At 43.8% G+C, this 18946-nt stretch overlaps 1 protein-coding gene across 2 annotated transcripts in view; it reads right to left on the bottom strand.

Annotated features, from left to right (window-relative positions):
* The window catches only part of LOC118087369 (polycystin-1-like protein 2), a 55329-nt gene extending 38991 nt beyond the window's left edge, over positions 1–16338 (bottom strand). For both annotated transcript variants that reach the window (XM_035119947.3, XM_035119945.3), the window contains exons 1-13: positions 12923–16338; positions 11533–11697; positions 10365–10550; positions 9984–10094; positions 9653–9800; positions 8321–8550; positions 7269–7673; positions 6168–6266; positions 4663–4712; positions 3291–3408; positions 2710–2917; positions 1329–1449; positions 173–314 (exon numbers count right to left, since the gene is read on the bottom strand). In XM_035119947.3, the coding sequence (XP_034975838.2) occupies positions 173–314; positions 1329–1449; positions 2710–2917; positions 3291–3408; positions 4663–4712; positions 6168–6266; positions 7269–7673; positions 8321–8550; positions 9653–9800; positions 9984–10094; positions 10365–10550; positions 11533–11697; positions 12923–13226 (2287 nt within the window). In that variant the 5' untranslated portion in view covers positions 13227–16338. The remainder of the gene's footprint in view (positions 1–172; positions 315–1328; positions 1450–2709; positions 2918–3290; positions 3409–4662; positions 4713–6167; positions 6267–7268; positions 7674–8320; positions 8551–9652; positions 9801–9983; positions 10095–10364; positions 10551–11532; positions 11698–12922) is intronic.
* Positions 16339–18946: the final 2608 nt, after the last annotated feature.

An 18946-nucleotide genomic window follows, 5' to 3' on the forward strand; every position in this document is an offset into this window, starting at 1 on the left:
TGAAGGGCAGGTAATTAATAATAAAAATAATACTCCGTAGTGCTTAGAGCAGCTTACAGGTAGAAAACAAAGAAAGTTCAATAGCATGCAGTATCAAAACTACCAACTGGAAGCAAACAATTACTATTAAATCCATAGTAAATGCAGATTATCCAAATTCTGGCTCTCCCACCTGTTACTTTAATTCGAAAAGCTTCTCCCTGGGTTTGTAAGAAGGAGCTGTTCAGCACCAACATTGGTGTGCCACTCTGAAGCAAAGTGAGGGAGCTTTGTGGGAAAGCATGCAAGCTACAGCATGGTGGAAGTGGATTGGGCTGGTGAGGGGAATAAACCACAAGGGAAAGAGAGAGAAAAAGCAGAAGAAACATAGATTAAAACATGGGTTTGTGGTCACCTTTCTACTATGTCTAGTTCTCAAACAACAAGTTCTCACCTAGCTCTCAAACAGCTGCATTAATCTCTCCCCTGTCCCTTTTAAAAGGACAACCAGCTTTCGACAGTCTTGCCTTCTATCTCTAAGGGCACATCCAGACTGTGGTTAATTTCAGGTCATCTAGCCTCCTCACAGAGAAATCAAAATTTGAGTTTTAATTTTTTTTTATTAAATAGGTATCTTGCCAGGGGCAGCAAATCCATCAATGATACAGTATTTTTTAAAAAAAATATTTATATAAAACATTTAAAAACAATTAAAAGCATCTGAAAACATACAAAAACAAAAAGCACAATAAAAACATTAAACAAATTTAAAAAGAGATGTAACTATATCATGTGTCTGGATAGGCCTGCTAAAAGATAAAATGGTCATTAAATAGCCAATGTCATCTAATCTTCCTGCAAACAAATCAAGACAAACGCTCAATAAGCAGGTTGTCTGCTGCTGGCTATTTAGTGAACATCCTTCTGATTTGTTTGTGGGAAGGTTAGACGATGTTATGTCGAAGCAAGTGTCATCTCACACACAGGATGGATCTGTCCATTTCCGTTCTCTCCGTTTTTCATTTTTTACAGTCTTAAAATCTGTTACCCATATTTCTGTAGCCATTTGCAGATTTCTTTGTAAATAATTCTCATGAAAATTCATTAGCGTTTCAATGCAATTTTCTCCAAATAAACAAATTTTTAATGAAGTTTTGCAAGTAATTTTTCCTAATATAGTGAGTTTTTGTAAACATTGTTTTGTTGGGGAACTGCACCATAAAATTCAAATAAGTATAAATTTTGAAAGATGGCTGTATTTTGTTTTTCATGTTGTTTCAGAAAGTGCAAATTTTGTTGATTCAGCTTTTGTGTGTGTACAGAATTTCTGACATGGGCAACAGGCTCACCTTTCTATGGAATGTATGATCTAAGTACCACTTGTACAGCGTAGCCTTTGAGTCTGTCCCCACAGATGCTAAGAGCGTCACATCTTCAGTAACATTCACTGGTTTGCAGTTCGTATTGCAGCTAGGAGGAATGCAGGACATGCAGTTAGCAAGCTCAAGGAACAAGCTAAGGGGAGTTTGCTGTGTTTGCTTACCAAATTAGCTCTGTGCTTTTGGGTGGAATTATATAATCAACTAGATGGCCCGGCCACATGTTGTTGTGGCTCAGTCTGTTAAATGGACCCTCAGAGTCCCCCTTCAGACTCCCCTCACCTTCAGTGTCCCCCTTCATTTTTTTGAAATGTTTTACACGTGTTCTGTTTAGACAGGCTCATCCCTGTGACTCCCCCCCACCCTGTCCCAACCCGTGAGGTATCCCACTCCCTCCTCCCCCCGGCTCATCCCTGTGCTTGTTCCCACCCTGTCCCAACCCATGAGCTACGTCGTCCCCTCGCCCCCCACCCCCTGGCTTATTTCTGTGGCTGGGCATACCCTGTCCCGACCCATGACCTATCCCGCCCCCTCCTCCGCTCACCCCCAGCTCATCCCTGTGATTGGCCCCACCTGTCACAACCCATGACCTATCCCACCCCTCCCCCACCCAGGCGAGCCCCCACCTCTACAGGGCACAGTCTGCAAAGCTGAGCCGAGATGTGTGGAGAGGGAAGCGTTCCTAGCTGCTGTACCAGTGTAGCTGTCGCTAGGGGTGCTGTTTTTCAACATCTCCTGTGCTCCCAGCATCCCCGGCTGTCTGAGTTTTGTGTTTGGGAACAGTGGGTTTTAGCTGCTTTACCTGCCATAGGTGTGACATCTGTCCAATGTAAGTGCATGCAAACACTTGCATATTCACATGTGACATTGTGGCCAAATTTGAACGCGATCAGGCAAGCGGTTTTGGAGAAAAGTCAGCTTTAACAAACATGGACCTTCTACATTTTTTTATATATAGATGCTGTGCATCTGTGATACTCAGAACCGGGATTCTCGAATGTCTTCCTGTTGAAGAGATCTACTGTTGCCTAGTTGGCTTCCCCAAGCACACCTGACCTGTAAGGGTGGCATTTTGCCACCCTTCACCCTCTCCATGCATCTAAGAAAAGAGCCTGGCTGCTGGATCAGGCCAGTGGCCCATCTAGTCCAGCATCCTGTTCTCACGGTGGCCAGCCAGATGCCCTAATGGGAAGCCTGCAAGTAGGACCTGAGCACATTGGCACTCTAGTCAGTTAAGATTCCCAGCAAGTGGAATTCAGGAGCAAACTGCCTCAGACAGCTTCTGTGTGAGGCCTTCACCTGACACTGTCAGAACCTCAGAGCACAAGGAAATAAATAAAGCGCAGCACACCTGATTTGCAGGTTCATATCCTGCTTTGCTGTAATGTAGAGGCATTGCTCATCCTGTTTTTCTTCTTTTGCTGGACTTTTGACTGTAACTTTCACCGTCACTGCAGAGCTGGGAGGAGGTAAGCAGGCCGGTGGGATCCGGATCTCTCTTTGGTCTGTGAGGATGGAATGCTCTTGCACACATTGGTCCCATTCAGGCCAGCAGTAACCTTCAAAGACAATTTTCAGCTGAATCATTTGAGAGAACCCAGCACCCAGTGTTGTATTTTTATATTGGACACTTTACCCCCATATATGCATTTTTGTATACATTGTGTGACTGGAGAACTGCACTGCAAAATTCAGAGGTGTCAGAATGTCAGTGGGTGACTGTGTTTTGGTGCTCATACTAAAATGTGTGAATTGAGTAGGTTCCGCTTTAAATGTGAACTGAATCCAATGGATCTCCCAGCCCAAAACTCGGGTAAACAAACCAAACACATCAGCTCGCTTAGAACATGAGGAAGATTTCATATTCTTTTGAATGGAGCGTTCTGGTCACAATTGTAAAGGGGAGACGGCAGTGAAACAGAACGTACATACCGCAAGACCAGGTGTAGGTAGAATTAGTGCTGTCATCAGGCCAGCCAAGAATGAGTGTTGTGAAGAGGCTGGCATGGCGGCTGGGCTTAATGTAGATCTTGTTTTTCCCTTTGTCATCCTAAACCAGAAAAGTAATTGTCAGAGCAGTTGCATCTCCCATGTGCAAGCAGACACAGGAAAGAGGTAACCAGAATGAACAAGGGGTTGGAGCAACTCCCCTATGAGAAGTGGCATGAGAAACGTGTGCAAAATTACGCTTGGTGTGAATAAGATGGAGGGTACCTTAATCTGGGGCTATCCAGTTAAACCGATTGGCAGGGGATTCAGGACAGACAAAAGGAAGTCCTTCTTCACTCAGCACATAGCTGAAGCATGGAATTCGCTCCCACGAGAAGTGATGGCCACCAACGTGGGAGCCTTTAAAAAGGGGGTTGGACAGGTTCCTGGAGGATAAATCTATCAGTGACTACTAGCCAAGATGGCTGTATGTTACCACCACTGTTGGAGGTAGCCTGCCTCTGAATTCCAGCTGCTGTTTGTGAGCTTTCCAGAGGCAGCTGGTTGTCCACTGTGGGAACAGGATGCTGGGCTAGAGGGTCTGATCCAGAAGGGTCTTATTCTTAGGTGTGTTGCATCTTGGGACAGGTTTTCCTTGGTTTAAGTACCTCTCGCCTCATTGATGTCTGGTGAGAACTTTCCCTTTTTAAAATCTTGTCATGATATAAGCCATTATCAGTCCCACATTGCAGACAGGGAATGAAGGCTGGAAGAATGGACATTCCGAAGGCTCCGTAGCGACTTCATAGACATGCAGGAATTTTTTAGGCATCTATTTTCTTTTATTAACTGGTTTTGTTGGTTGGTTGGTTTTGTCTTTGATGCCATCCTAATAGTTTCGCCGAAGCACAGCCAAACATAAAACGTAGGCTTCAATACTAACCCCACTTGGGAGTAAGTCCCATTGAGTTCAGAAGTCCCATTGAGTTCAGAGTAGGCATAGTTAGGATTGTAGCCTCAATAAATACAGTGGCTTATACCCAACATTGGTCCTACTCCAAGTAGACCCACTGAAATTAATGGACACGACTAACTTAGGTTTATTCATGTCACTGGATCTATTCTGAATACAACTTACTTGGATACAACCCAACAACAGCGCAATCAAATGCATACTTTCTTAAAGGTAAATCCCGCTGCGTTCAGTGGGGATTACCCTCAGGCAAGAGGGCATAAGGTATCATCTTGAATAAATCCAGTGTCTTAACCATGTCATCACATTACGAAGAAAGAAAAGCCGTTCATTAATCCCTGTGAAATATTTTCAAAAGGATTTTTTCAGTTATTTTCATTCTTTCTTTTAATAGATACTCACAACTCTTTTTTCACCATGTACATTGGACTGCTCTTTGTCCTCAAGGGGATCTGTTGAACACAAAGAATAAATCAGAAGGCTTCAATAGCACCTGCAAATGCCATGCTGACCTTTTCTGTATAAATCAAGGTTATTTTTCCAGGTCTGTGTGAAAGTTACAGAGCAATTGGTAGAAATTGCTCCCCGAAGCATCACAGTGTATAAGGATTCAGTTTGTTCCTGGGGAGGAGGGAGAAAGACTTCATTTATCAGGGCCTCATGCTGCCTTGTACTAAGCACCCAGCTGTTCCATCTGGTCCCATGTCTCCATTATATGGAATCTATGCCTAGCCAAATGCAGAGGGGGAGGGGCAACCCTTTTCAACCAGTGTGTTGAGGTGGGAACCTTTTCCAGCCTGGTGGCTACATTACCTTGTTAGGAACCTTCTGGAGTCCACACACTGATGTGAGGCATATGTGTGCAAGAAGCCGGGGGGGGGGTGGAGAGAGAGAGAATGGGAACATTGGGAGTGTCATATCAAACCAGAAGTGAAACTAGTTCCACAGGGATATGTTACCAACTGCAGGAGTGCTTGTTCGTTTCCCTTGTCCTCTGATTACCGTACTTTTCCATGTATAAGACTAGGGTTTTTTTAAACTTTAGATTAAGGTTAAAAATCTGGGGGCGTCTTTTACACGGATAGTGCATATGCCCATTTTCTAAATTTGGGGTCCCCAAAAGTAGTGGGTGTCTTATACATGGGGGTGTCTTATACACAGAAAAATACAGTATATACAGTGGTACCTCTGTTTAAGAACAGTCTGGTTTAAGAACAATTTGGTTAACAAACTCCGCAAAACCGGAAATAGTGTCTTGGTTTGAGAACTTTACCTCGGTCTAAGAATGGAATCTGAATGGTGGAAGGGCACCGGCAGCAGGAGGCCTTATTGGGAAAAGTGCACATCGGTTTAAGAATTGTTTTGCTTTAAGCATGGACTTCCAGAACAGATTAAGTTCATAAACCAAGGTACCACTGTACTTGTAATTAAAACAATAATAAAAAGACAGCAGAAGTCTGTGGTGCCCTCTCATCAAAAGGATAAAGGTAAAGGGACCCCTGACCATTAGGTCCAGTTGTGACCGACTCTGGGGTTGCGGCGCTCATCTCGTGTTATTGGCTGAGGGAGCTGGCGTACAGCTTCCAGGTCATGTGCCCAGCATGACTAAGCCGCTTCTGGCGAACCAGAGCAGCACACAGAAACACCGTTTACCTTCCCGCTGTAGCGGTACCTATTTATCTACTTGCACTTTGATGTGCTTTCGAACTGCTAGATTGGCAGGAGCATCAAAAGGATACCAAATCCTGTAATGCTGTTCTTGTGACTTCTTACCTCTTGGAAGTGGGAAGCACATAACAGTATGAATAAAACGCAAAGGAAAAGAAGACAGAAGTATAATTTAAAAATTATGATTGCTCTTCATTTTATGAAGTCATCATTTGGCATAATCAAGAGCCTGCTATTACCTTCTTCGTGAGAACTGTTAGATGAGACGATTACAGTTCCTGCATCAGTGCTCATGTTTGAGAAGGCATTAATAGCAAACACTTTGACCTGGAAAGTACCTGGAAAGACAACACGGGAAAAGGTAAATAAGGGTGAATAAGAAGTTGGAAACCAAAGAGCCACTGAGCCAGGCAGATTAAGAGGTAGAACACCTATTGGTGCCAATCAGGGAAGTGTAGCGCCTTGTAAAAAGGGGGTGGCGACATGGCTTCATGTGCCTTGATGGACAAAAAAAGAGAAAAAAATGGAGCCAAAAATATTAGTACAAGACAAGTCCCTTTCACCCATGATTTTATAGCACTTTGAGTGAACAGGGTGCTTTCATTTATGTGATATCTATATCTATTATTTTTTAACGTATCAACGTTGGCAACGCACAGTGAAACGTTGGCAGTAAAATAATAATAATAATGAATTAAAACACAAATCAAATATCTCATCCCTTGGAACAGTGAAGCAAGGGGTGGGGAAGGGCCATACATCAGCATAGCTGCCAAGTTATCCCTTTTTTTAAGGGAAATTCCCTTATGCTGAATAGGCTTCCTCGCGAGAAAAGGGAAAACTTGGCAGCTATGTACATCAGTGGTAGAGCATCTGCTTTGCAAGCTGAGGGCTCCAATTTCAATCCCTGGCATCTCCGGGTAGGGCTGGGGAGACAATACTGTGCTAGAAGGACCAGTGGTCTGACTCATTATAAGGCAGCTTCCTATGGTTCTCCATTCTTCATAAGATTGGGCTTTGGTCTCATCCAGCTGGGTTCTGATCTTCTGTCCCAAATACTGGCCATCTGACCAGTCTCAGGGCCAGCCTCAGTTTTTGGGGTCCCCTTGTGCCAGATGCCCCCAGTGGGCCCAGTCCTCCTCCTTGCTGTTGCTCACTTGCTTTCCTTCAACCACTCAGGGGGAAAGGGAATGGGAGCTCCTCCTTCTCACCCCCATGTGGTGTATGTATGGTACACTGCAAATTCCTCCTTCCCTTCTCTTTCTCTCTCATTTTTCATACTTTTAAAAGAAGACTCATCTAGCTCTCAGTTACATGTTTGTGCTTTTGTGTGGAAGTACCTTCAGACTTCACTGGGATTCTGTAGGTCTCGGCGTCTCCTTCGGTGAAGTCCTTCAAGTGGGAAAAGGTCTCATTCAGCCCGGTCACCTCAAACCTCAGTTTTTCAGGAGACCCATGATGTACAGAGACTTTTATCTCCAGATCTTCTCCTAAAACCACAGAGTGGGAGCTTAATATGGCCTGAAGACCAGAGATTGCTTCGACTAAATGAACCGTCAGGATTTCTGAAACATCTGCTTCCGTGGTGTTGCTGGACGCAACTATTTCAAGATGATGGACACCAGGACCAATCAGCCGTTGGGATACGCTATCCAGGGTGAGATTGTGAGGAGCAATTCCTTCCTTCACCCTGGACTCCATCAGAGTTTTGTTGTCAGCCAGCACGGTATAGGTCACTCCACTACCTGAAAAGGAAAAATGGTTTCCAAAATGTGGTGTAAATTATATCTCGTTTCGCATCCTTTTGCAAAACATTTAAACCTTTACAGTATGTACTAAAGACTATATCAGTTTATTTACCGTAATACTTTAGCAATGTGGTTTATTTACTTATTTGCCACCATCCATGTGCATGGCATTACAAAAGAATCAAATATAAAAATAATAAAACCGATTAAAAAGAAAGCAGAGGCAGATGTCAAACACAGCAGCGCTGAAACAAGCAAAAAAAATCCATCAAATTTACAGTTTTAAATGACAGAAATCAGCTACAACATGCCTTTGGGAATAAAACTGCTTTCTGCACCTGTCTAAAATGGGAACTCAATGGACCTTACCTGGTTAGAGAACCAATTTCAAAATTTGGAAAAGTGTGAATTTCAAGGGAAGACTGTGCTTTGGGACGTGTATGGTTTAAAAAAGTCTGAATTACATGGATTTGCCTTCAAATGCAAACTGAATTGAATTTCTCCCTAAGCATGAAAGGTGTTTTGTTTTTTTTAAAAGGACAGTTCCAGCAGAAGTCTCTCCTATGTGCTCTGAAAGTACATTGTTCAAACTACTATTGATCTGCAAAATAATATATAAACAAAAATGAAGTGATGGCTCTGACCTCCATTAAGTTCCACTTGAATCCATAACACCTCTTCATAAAGAGTCCTGCAATGTGAAGTGTTCCCTACTTCATATTTGCTGAAGCACCCAGTCACCAAAAGCTCATCCATTTTGTCTTGCACGGTGATCAGTTTCTGAGCTGTGACGTGCCACTCGCTGGTTGTGCACTCCACAAAGATGGTGAATTCGCCAGGAGATGTGAAGCGATGGGTCACATTGCTAGTCAGGCTTAAGGTGCATAATGGAACATGTTAGAAGCAGAACAAGCCAAACCTGCAACAAAATGTTGCGGCGCAAGTGTTCCTGTTTAGGATTTTTTAGTCAACCAGCAACCACACCCTGTTCCAGGATAATCCATTCCATTCTCCAACAATGCTCATATATGCATTTTTCAAGTTAAAATTGCATCAGTTTTGTAGCATTTAAAGCATTCATTTCATTCTTTTGCTGTGACATTGGAAAGCCTTGCTCTCTCTCTTCTACCTAGAACGGTGTTTTTCAATCTGTGAGCCAGGGGCCAACCAGTGACCCTCAGTCCACTTTCAGGTGGGCTTCAGCGCTTCAGCCTGCCCACTCTGCCCTGCTTGTGCTGTAGCCTTTTGGCTGAACTGATGCCAGCACCCTACCTGGCACATGCAGAATGCAGGCATATGTGGGAGCCCCATAGAGACATGAGATATAGCATGCTGTAGCATGCAAAGCTAGAGGGGAAGGAAAGGAATGAAAGAGAGGAAATGGACAACAGGCAGACAGAGTAGGGAGAGAAGTGTGAGAGAAGGAAAGGGAAGAGTGGGAAGGAGGGAGGTGAATGGAACAGGCAGACCAAGGCAGAGGAAAAAGAGAGCTGTTTGAAGCTGCTTCTATACCTTCTGGCCCCTCCACTTCACACTCACATCCCAGTCATCCTTCTTTCCATCCCCTTCACTTTATATCCTTCTGATGTTCCAGGGGCTGCATGCTGGTGGTGGGCGTGGCCAGAAGCAAATGTGGGCGGAGCAATGGAAGGGACTCTTACTTTGTACAGGGGGCTACATAACAGCCATGCAAAAGCAAGATGTCTCAACAAACATACACCGTTCCATTTGCATCCGGGCAAGGAAGATGCAGTCTGACATCTCAAAGACACATCCCAGTCAGAGGTAAGGTCTGGGGTGACAGGGAGAGTCTCGAGAACCAGTTGGGAATTCAGACCCCAAGCATGAGGTTCTGCTCTCCTGATTTGGGGCATCACTGACAACTCGAAAGGTGTCTTCAATCATCACCATCATCAAATAAGAAAACAACAAAACCTTCACCTCCTTATCGTCTGGCTGCAAAAACTTAGACTTACGTTGGAGGGTAGTATGGATCAATAGTGTTTCCGTCTCCGGTGCTAATGATGCAGGAGAGATTGCCAGAATAAGGAGAGAGTAGCCACTTCACTGATATGGTGATGTTTTCAAAGATAAAGCTTTCCTCTGTCACAGCCAGTCGCAAGCCTGTAAAATAGTGCACAGAATAATAGCACCTCTCTGCATCCTTGGGGAGGTCAGGCGTGTGAAATTGCCTTGTACCGAATCAGGCTGCACTGGTCCATCTAGGTGCATGTTGGTCACTGGAAGATGCTTCCCAACCTGCTGGTGGTACCTGTGGGTGTGGGTGGAGAAAGTGCTGCTGCTTACCTTCCATGCAGTGGTATTGAACGGATAGGTAGCTTCCCAAACTTGGACAAGGATCTCCAAAGAAGGTCCCATCAGCTGCAACCTGACATGCCTGGAGTCCATGGCACTGCCCTGCAAGGTTTGATGCAACAGTATGTCATTTTCGCTAATATGATGATTTTCAATGTACACTTTACCACAATGTATGCATTTTATATGCATTACTTGGCTAGAGAACAGGATTGCAAACTTGGAGAAGTGTGGGTTTTGAAGGTTGGCTGTGTTTCACTTAGCGCCTTGTTTTGGGAAGCGCAAATCACATATTTGCCTTTACATGCACACTGAATCAATTTTCTCCCCCCCCCATCTGTGTTCAAAACACTGAAGTCCCTTAAACCTTACCTGCAACTTCATCCTTTACACTTATCCAGCTACATTCCTCTTCGACATCAAACTGTAGGGGTGTCTCTAGCACACAGAAGTGAGGTGTTTTTCGTCCATAGAAGCTTTCTCCAATCTGAATTACTTCTCCTGAGCCACACTGCACTGTGGCATTGAAGTTGTCGCAGGCAATGCTTTGGCCTGATTCTGTGCACACATACAAGAAACACCATGTGTGGCATTGTTGGCTAAAGACACAGTCCACTTAAAAGCAAGGCCATCACCGTTAAAACAAACATACATAGAACTATCATCATTAAAAACAAATATAAAATCAGTAAAACTTTTAAAATAGTGCTCTATGGGATTGTGATAATTTAAATGGGTTGCTCCAAGCTGACCATTTTTAAAAATGTGTACAATCCTGGAGAAAAGCACACTAGCATTATTTTTCCTCTTAACCCTTCCCTGCCCCAGACGATGAATCTCATGCCTTTACTTTTCCCAAAAAGTTGAGTGGGAATTTCAGAGTTGAGAGCACTTCCAGAATGATCCTCTAGGTGGCATGAATAAGATTCAGAAAAGAACCAGGAGAGAAAATTCTAGCAACCACGAGTGAGACCTGCAACAAGATGTTGCAGACAGTGTACAGGTAAAATGCTTCTGTTCAGGGTACAAACCTTTTGCAGGATGCCTCATCCCACATCCCCTGCAGCCCCTGATTTGGGTGAGGGGTTCTTCAGAAATCATTCAAAGGTTCTGTGGCCACTGACCAAGCTCACTGAATGGGACTCCATCCTTCTTTTGTGCTTCTCCAAGCCCCCAGGGTCACCTGAGCATGCTGAAATGGGCCTGATTTGGCCCATTACTGCTGACACTTCCCACTTGAGTTCATTATTGGAGGAAATGAGAGCATGGCATTGTGCACACACTGAAACTGCTAATAAACAAATGTAAGGGAAATACCGTAGCACTAATCAAGCGAGCTATAAATATACATTCTCAAATGCATGGGTTAGGTTGCTTTACGGAGGACAGCCTGCTATATTTGGTGTCCTATGTTGCACCTATAATTATAAATAAGCACATGTGTTTTGCCGCAGATCTGTGTTCTGTGCAAATCTTAACTCTTTTGGGGTGATGTGTAGTGCAAGTAGTTACCCTTAAGTTTGAGTTCAGGACCTCTTACCAAACTCGCAAATAAAGTCAAACTCCTGGCTGCAGTTCTCTGTTACACCCCAGTCATAGCCGGCGTTTTTCAGGATATAGCCACACGACGACGAGAGAACGGAAGGCAGGTCTTGGTGCCATTTGCTGTAGGTGATATTCGAGGTATCGAGCCAAACCATGGACCCTGCATGGAAGGAAGCTGCGTCATGAGTGCACATGCCCCTCCTACTTGAACAACTGGGATGAGCGAATCTGTCAATTTATGTTTCTCTCATTTTCTCCTTTTTTCCAGTCCTGAATTCAGTTTAGCGCATTTCTGCACAACGGTGCAATTTTTTAAAAAATTGCGATAATTTGTCAGCATTTCAGTGCACTTTTCCTAGCAAGCAATTTTCCTCAATATAATGCATTTTTGTATGTTATCTTCACTGTTATATGCATTTTCTGAGGGGGTTTTTCCCCCCTTCAATTTTAAAATTCAACCATTAAAACCAGAAACTTGCCTTAAGAAAATAAGATGAAAGTGGAAATATCCAGTATTCTGCATTTTTCCATTAGTTAGATATTGATTGTGGGAGGTAGTCACATTTTTGCATATCTTATGGGTTCAGCTCAAATAGGACTATGTCGCCAGTTGGCTAATATCTCACCAGTAGTACAGTGAAAAAAATCTTAGCATAAATGCAGCATGCTTGTTTATTACATTTTCACTCCACCTTTCTTCCAAGGATCTCAAGATAGCAACATAAAGTTCTCCTCAGCCCTTATTTTATCCTCAAAACAAACCTGTGAGGAAGGCTAGGCTGAAAGAGTGTGACTAGCTGCCCCAAGGCAACCCCACGAGCTTCATGGCTGAACAGAGATAGAAGCCAGAGTCTCCATAGTCTTGGTCTGGTACACTAACTAACCAAGGTGCAGTCAACCATGGTGCTCTCCAAATCATAAAATCATAGAATCTTAGAGTTGGAAGGGACCCCAATGGCCAAGGGTCGTGGGAATGTACTCCAGCAACATCTGGGGGATCCCACACTGGCTACTCCTACTCTAACCTCTACACCGGGAGTGAGAAACCTACGGCCCTGAATATGTTGTCAGACTCCAAATCCCATCAGTCCCAGCCAGCATGGCCAATAGTTTGGGATTATGGGAGTTGTAGTCCAGCAACATCTAAAGGCAGCCCTGTTTAGGGAAGTTTTTCATATTTAATGCTGTGTTGTTTTAATATTCTATTGGGAGCCACCCAGAGTGGCTGGGGAGACTCAGCCAGATGGGCGGGGTACAAATTATAAATTATTATTATTGTTATTATTATTATTAAGGACTACAAGGTTCCCCACCCCTGCACCGCACTATGCTAACATGTCCCCCTGCTCAACATTTCACAAAACAGGGATACTATTTTTTCCTACCTTCAGTAGTTTCATTGGAAGAAGAACTGTAGGTTATGCCGATCCACCATTCGATGTCCTGAGAGATGTGCTCCTGCAGAAACATCTGGGTTTCTTCGTTTTCAATAAAGACCAGATGGCCCCCTCCTCTCTCACACCAGCTCTGGGCACTCGTGAAAGTGCGCTGGAGCCTTACAAACTCATAGCATGAGCTATTGAAAGCCACTTGGAATTTTGAACATGGTATACCCTCCACGAGGGAGAAATCCTCTGCAGTAGAACTGACGACAAGAGGGATGACGAGGCTTATGATGAGGAGCTGCATGTTCGATTCAGCAGCTTACCAAGTCCTCTTTTGGGACAGATGCAGACCACCACTCTTTTTGACCTTTTCTGCAGATATTTGGGGTGTCATTCTACTCTGGCATATGCTTTTCTCGCCTCAACCTTCCCTTCCCTGGACAATACCAGCAATGGCTCTGCGGAATAGCTTGCTCCCAATAAGCAAAGGTTACTGCACAGGGGAAAACATTTTTTTTTCTTAATGCCAAGATGTGCCAATGGATATGAGACAGGCCATTGTACAATTGTTCAAATAAAGACGGTCACAGTGGGCTTTAATTTATAGCCTTTCATGTGAGTAGAGAAGATTACTTTGATATACACACCCACTGGACATATGGCAACCAAAGATAAAGGACCCTGTAAAAGAAGCTATTGTACCTTAGCAGCTGGGCATTCAACCTCAAAATAACCATTTACAAACTCAGAAAGCTGGTGCACCATAATAATCAGCCAGAAATTCTGTATCTGCAATGAGACATTGGAGTTGTGTTTTTCCATTCAGTGCGTAAACCAGGGCATGCGCGGGAGAAGGGTGCATCCCTCCATGTTGGCTTCTTGTTTCCCCCCCAATGAATTTCAGTTTTCCACATTTCCACATTCGTTTGCAATTTTATTTATTTTGAAGACCTCACGAAAATTCACCAGCATTTCAGTGTGAATTTCTCATGAAATACACATTTTATATGCAATTTTGCCTAATATTTTCCGTGCTATTTTCACTATCAATGCTTATGCACACTTCACCCCAGTATATGCATTTTTGTACATATTACCTGGGTGAAGACCTGCATGGAAAAATTCAGAGAGGTGTGAATTTTGAGAGGTGGCTGCAATAAGCTTATTATGCAGGCTTTGCTTGATGGTCTGGGGAGAAGACAATTTCCTCCCCTGATACCAGTTGTAACTGTGGTAGGGATGTATTGGCCAGTGCCCATGAAATTACCAGCACCAGTGAGGAACTAGACCAGGCATCCCCAAACTGTGGCCCTCCAGGTGTTTTGGCCTACAACTCCCATGATCCCTAGGTAACAGGACCAGTGGTCGGGGAAGATGGGAATTGTAATCCAAAACATCTGGAGGGCCGAAGTTTGGGGATGCCTGAACTAGACAGTCCATCAAATGCATAAGGAGAGAGATGACATTCAGTTGTCAACCCAACATTCAACTTGTGTATGGGTGTGTGTGTTTTGGGTTTTTTTTTTAAAAAAAACACAAACCTTTGCTTTTGAATAGTTTTGTGACATTGGGGCAGGGGGAACAACACTAACTGATGCAGGAATTTGATCAACTGAACCTCAGACTAGAAAATGAGAAACTGGGAGGAACTGAAACTAGCAGATTTGTCAGTTCCTACTTGGTTGCAAGTACTTATCCACTTAGAAGAGGATGCTTTGATTACCAATAACTGGTTAAAAAAGAAGATTATTTTCAAAAGATGGACTCACGCTGTGACAGGAAATGTATCATCCTATATGGCTTTCAGCCTCTGACATACTGGTACTGACAAGTATTTACAAGAAATTCTCTGACCTTGCCTTGATAACTAGCCTGGTGGTTGTTATACTTTTTACCAGACCTGTCATCCTAACATAACATGCTTCTGTGATGCTAAGCTCTCATAATGTCTTTATAGCTGTGCTGCTCCTAACCAGTTTCGCAGCTGGCAACTTAGGTGGGACTGCTAAATGCTTGATCAGCCTTCTGTGATTATCATAATACTATTTCTGCTGAGGGATGGAATCAAGGCTTGCTGTACAGACACCCTTGAGTCTAACTCTGCAGAAGCCTAAATCTACCCTCATTGACCTTGCATGGGTACATCCACTATTAGTCATGCTTCCCTTCTCTTCTCTAGCTTTCCGAAATTTAGAATATACAATCACTGGAGCACCGAAAATGAGGGAAGAGGCAGAATGGTGGCCATTAGTCAGTGCTGCCATTTTTTTGGTGGCAAATCCTATTTTCCTCTCAGAATACTGTATCCTGGAATGACAAAATGTACAAGATATTCTGGAAAAATAAAATGATGGCTCCTGTGAGTCAACAACTAAAATAAGCTTTCGATACCCAAAGGATTCATAACTGAGATCCTTTTTTCATATTACATATGTCTCTATCCTTTCAAGAAATCACCCCCTTGGATATGCAACTGTGTGAGTTGACCCTTACACAGAACGAGCATTTTTTCAGGACTTAACACCTGCTGTTCTGAAATCATTTACTCCAAATAGTCCCAAAGAAATTGGGTTCCTCATTCCCCACAAGTTCTTATTATACTTTACAGCCTCTTGGCTCATGGTATAGACTGCCCTCAATGGAAGGACTGTCTCACACCACCCCGTTCCAGCCAGCTCAAAAGGGCATAAGAGGACAAAGGGACTTTAAGGTAAAGCATTATATTGTAAGTCACATCACAGTACACAGGCATGCATTGTTTAGCTGGTAGACTCCTGGTATGTTTTTCATTATGTTCCCTTAGCCAGAAGGGGCCATGGCTCAGTGGCAGAACACATGCTTTGCATACTTAAATGTTTTGTGTCAGCTACTGGTGTATCATGTAGGTTGTGAAAAACACAAAGGAGAAACACTCCTGGTCTGAGATGTCAAGGAAGAAGTCTTGGGCAGACTCTGTTTCAGGCAGCTCCATATGTCCTGGAGGCAGGGAAATGTTGTCTCCATCTTCAAAAGGGGGGGAAAGAAGACCCAGGTAACTACCGACTGGCCAGCTTGACGCTGATACAAGAAAAGGTCCTAGAACAGATAATTAAACGATTGGCTTGTGAGCACTTAGAAAAGGATGCTGTGATTACCAAGACCCAGAATGGGTTTCTCAAAAACAAGTTGTGGCAGACGAATCTCATTCCTTTGATAGAGTTACTAACTTGATGGATCAGGGGAATGCTGTGGGCATAGTGTATCTTGATTTCAGAATGGCTTTTGACAAAATCCCTCATGATAGTATTGCTGAGAAGCTGGTAAAATGTGGGCTGGACAAGGTAACTGTTACGTGGATTTGTAGCTGTTTGACTGGCCGAACCCAGAGTGCTCATTAATGAATGCTCATAATCCTGGAAAAAAGTGGGGTGCCACAGGGTCCTGTCCTGGGCTCGTTGTTATTCAACATCTTTATAAAGACTTGGGTAAAGGAATTGAGGGGATGTTAATCAATCTGACACCAAACTGGGAGGAGTAGCTAATGCTGCAGAAGACAGAATCAGGATTCAAGATGACCTTAACAAATTGGAGAAATGGGCCAAAACTAACAAAATGAATTTCAGTAGGGACAAATGTAAGGTTTTACATTTAGGCAGGAATAACCAGCTGCATAAATATAAGATGGTAGAAACCTGGCTTGCCACTAGGACATGTGAAAAGGATCTGTGGTCTTTATAGACCACAAGCTTAACGACAGCTAATTCTATTCTAGGCTGCATCAACAAATGTATAGTATCCAGGATAAAGGGAAGGAATACAGTAGTCCTGCTCTATTCTGCCTTGGTCAGAACCCACATGTAGTACTATGTCTAGTTCTGGGCACCACAATTTAAGAAGGATATTAACAAGCTGGAACATGTGCAGAAGAGGGTGACCAAGATGATCAACAGTCTGAAAACAAACCCTTATGAGGGAGCTGGGTAGGTTTAGCTTGGTAAAGAGGAGACTGAGAGGAAATAGGATAGCCGCCTTAAAATATCTAAAGGGCTGTCACATTGAGGATTGAGCAAGCTTGTTTTCTCCTGCTCTGGAGGGTAGGGCCTGAACCAATGAATACACGTTACAAGACAGGAGAGGCCAATGTAACATCAGAGATAACTTTCTGGCGGTAAGGGCTGTTTGACAGTGGAACAGACTCCCTAGGAAGGTGGTGGTGGACACTCCTTCCTTGGAGCTTTTTAAGCAGAGGTTGGATGGCCATCTGTCACGGATGCTTTAAGTTGAGATTCCTGCATTGCAGGTGTTTGGGCTAGGTGACCTTCAGGGTCACTTCCAACTCTACGGTTTTACAATTTTGTTATTCTACTAACCATTAGCCACACCATCCCTGAACGTTGGGCATGTTGGCAGAGGCTGATGGGAGTTGTTGCTTTTTTTTCTTGTAGGAGAACTGTCATAGCTCAGTGGTTGAGCACCTGCCTTGCAGGTAAAAATCCCCTGCAGTGCTAGTGTTGACAGTTCAGAGCTAGAAAAACCAACTTGATATAAGGCAGCTTCCTATATCCCTCTATGCAGGGGTGGGCAATATTTGTCCCATCCCCCCCGATGATGTTTAGCTACAACTCCCACCATCCTTACCATTGGGCATGTTGACTTGGGCTGATGGGAGTTGAAGTTGGACAATAGAAGGAATGCACTACTTTGGCTATTCCTGCTGGAGGGGAAGGACTGTGGCTCAGTGACAGAGCACCTGCTTTACAAAGACAAGGTCCCAGGTTCACTCTCCAGCATCTCCAGGCAGGGCTGGAAATGTCCTGTCTGAAACCCTGAAGAACCACTGTTATTCATTGTAGACAATAGTGAGCTAAATTATTCCAATGGACTGACTCACTATAAGGCAGCTTTCCATGTTAGCTAACCAAAAGGAAACTAGGCTAATCCACCCACCTAAGGAGAGGATCAGAAAAGGTAAAGACAGCCAAGGGGACTGGTAGTAGCCGTTTTCATTTCTACACGTTCCCATTCACCCAAAATGTCCCCCCTGCCCTCCACTTCCAAGGCACCGTGCTGAAACGTGTCCCTTTTTTCCCCCTAGCAAAGAGATTTCCTTGATTCCTCAAAGCTCGTTTCACAATATACATTCTTCTGCATTGTATAAGCTGAGTCAGCTGCTCCAGCTAGTGCTGTCACAAGGTTATTGGGGTGTTTATCTTAATTGGTAAGATGTAATAAACCTTCCGTTGATAAGCTATCTTGACTGGGTACAAAAACCAACACATTCTCAGTACATGCACCCAAAGTTAGCAACGGTAGGTTAGGCTGGAAGACTGTGGCTGAGACCTGAGGCCACCTAGTGAACTTAATGGCTGAGTGGTTTCCCAGCTCCTAGACACATACCCTCAAAGTGTGGCAAATAAATGCTAATAAATAAAGAAATGTTGCTTAGCTGTCTATTGAAAGATTCAAGAGCCTCATAAATATACGATCTGTTTACTAAAGAGCTGTTCCGGTGACTCTTGTGGGTGGAATGAGTGCATGCTTGGAGAGCAGAGTGGTTTTGCATGGGTTTGTTTGAAGGTTTGAAGGTTTGTTTGAAAAAAAGCCTGTGTGTGTACAAGCATTCCACTCTTGAAGGCAGGATGGCCCTGAAGACCATGGGGAGAGTTGCAGTCAGGTCCTGCTTGCGGGCTCCCCATAGGCATCTGCTTGGCCACTGTGAGAAAAAGATGCTGGACTCATGGATGGTCTTTGGTCTGATTCTGCAGGGGTCTTCTGATGTTCCTAAGTGTCCGCGCAGAAACCCCTCAGCAAAATCAGGAACCTTGGATCAGCCCCCAGCTATTAGATAAACTTCTACTTTACTGCAAACAGATATCACGTCCACAAGGCAATCTCTAACAAAGATAATGGTTAGACCTTGCATTTCCTGGCACAAGGAGATAACAACTCCCAATCAATTCAGTAAATATATTGCTATATTCTGAACTTACCAATTTTGCTGTTGCATCTGCTGGCTCATAACACACTGCCCAGGCAGATTCATAT

The sequence above is a fragment of the Zootoca vivipara genome, chromosome 6, assembly GCF_965207765.1.
Source record: "Zootoca vivipara chromosome 6, rZooViv2.hap1.1, whole genome shotgun sequence".
Classification (NCBI taxonomy): Eukaryota; Metazoa; Chordata; class Lepidosauria; order Squamata; family Lacertidae; genus Zootoca; species Zootoca vivipara.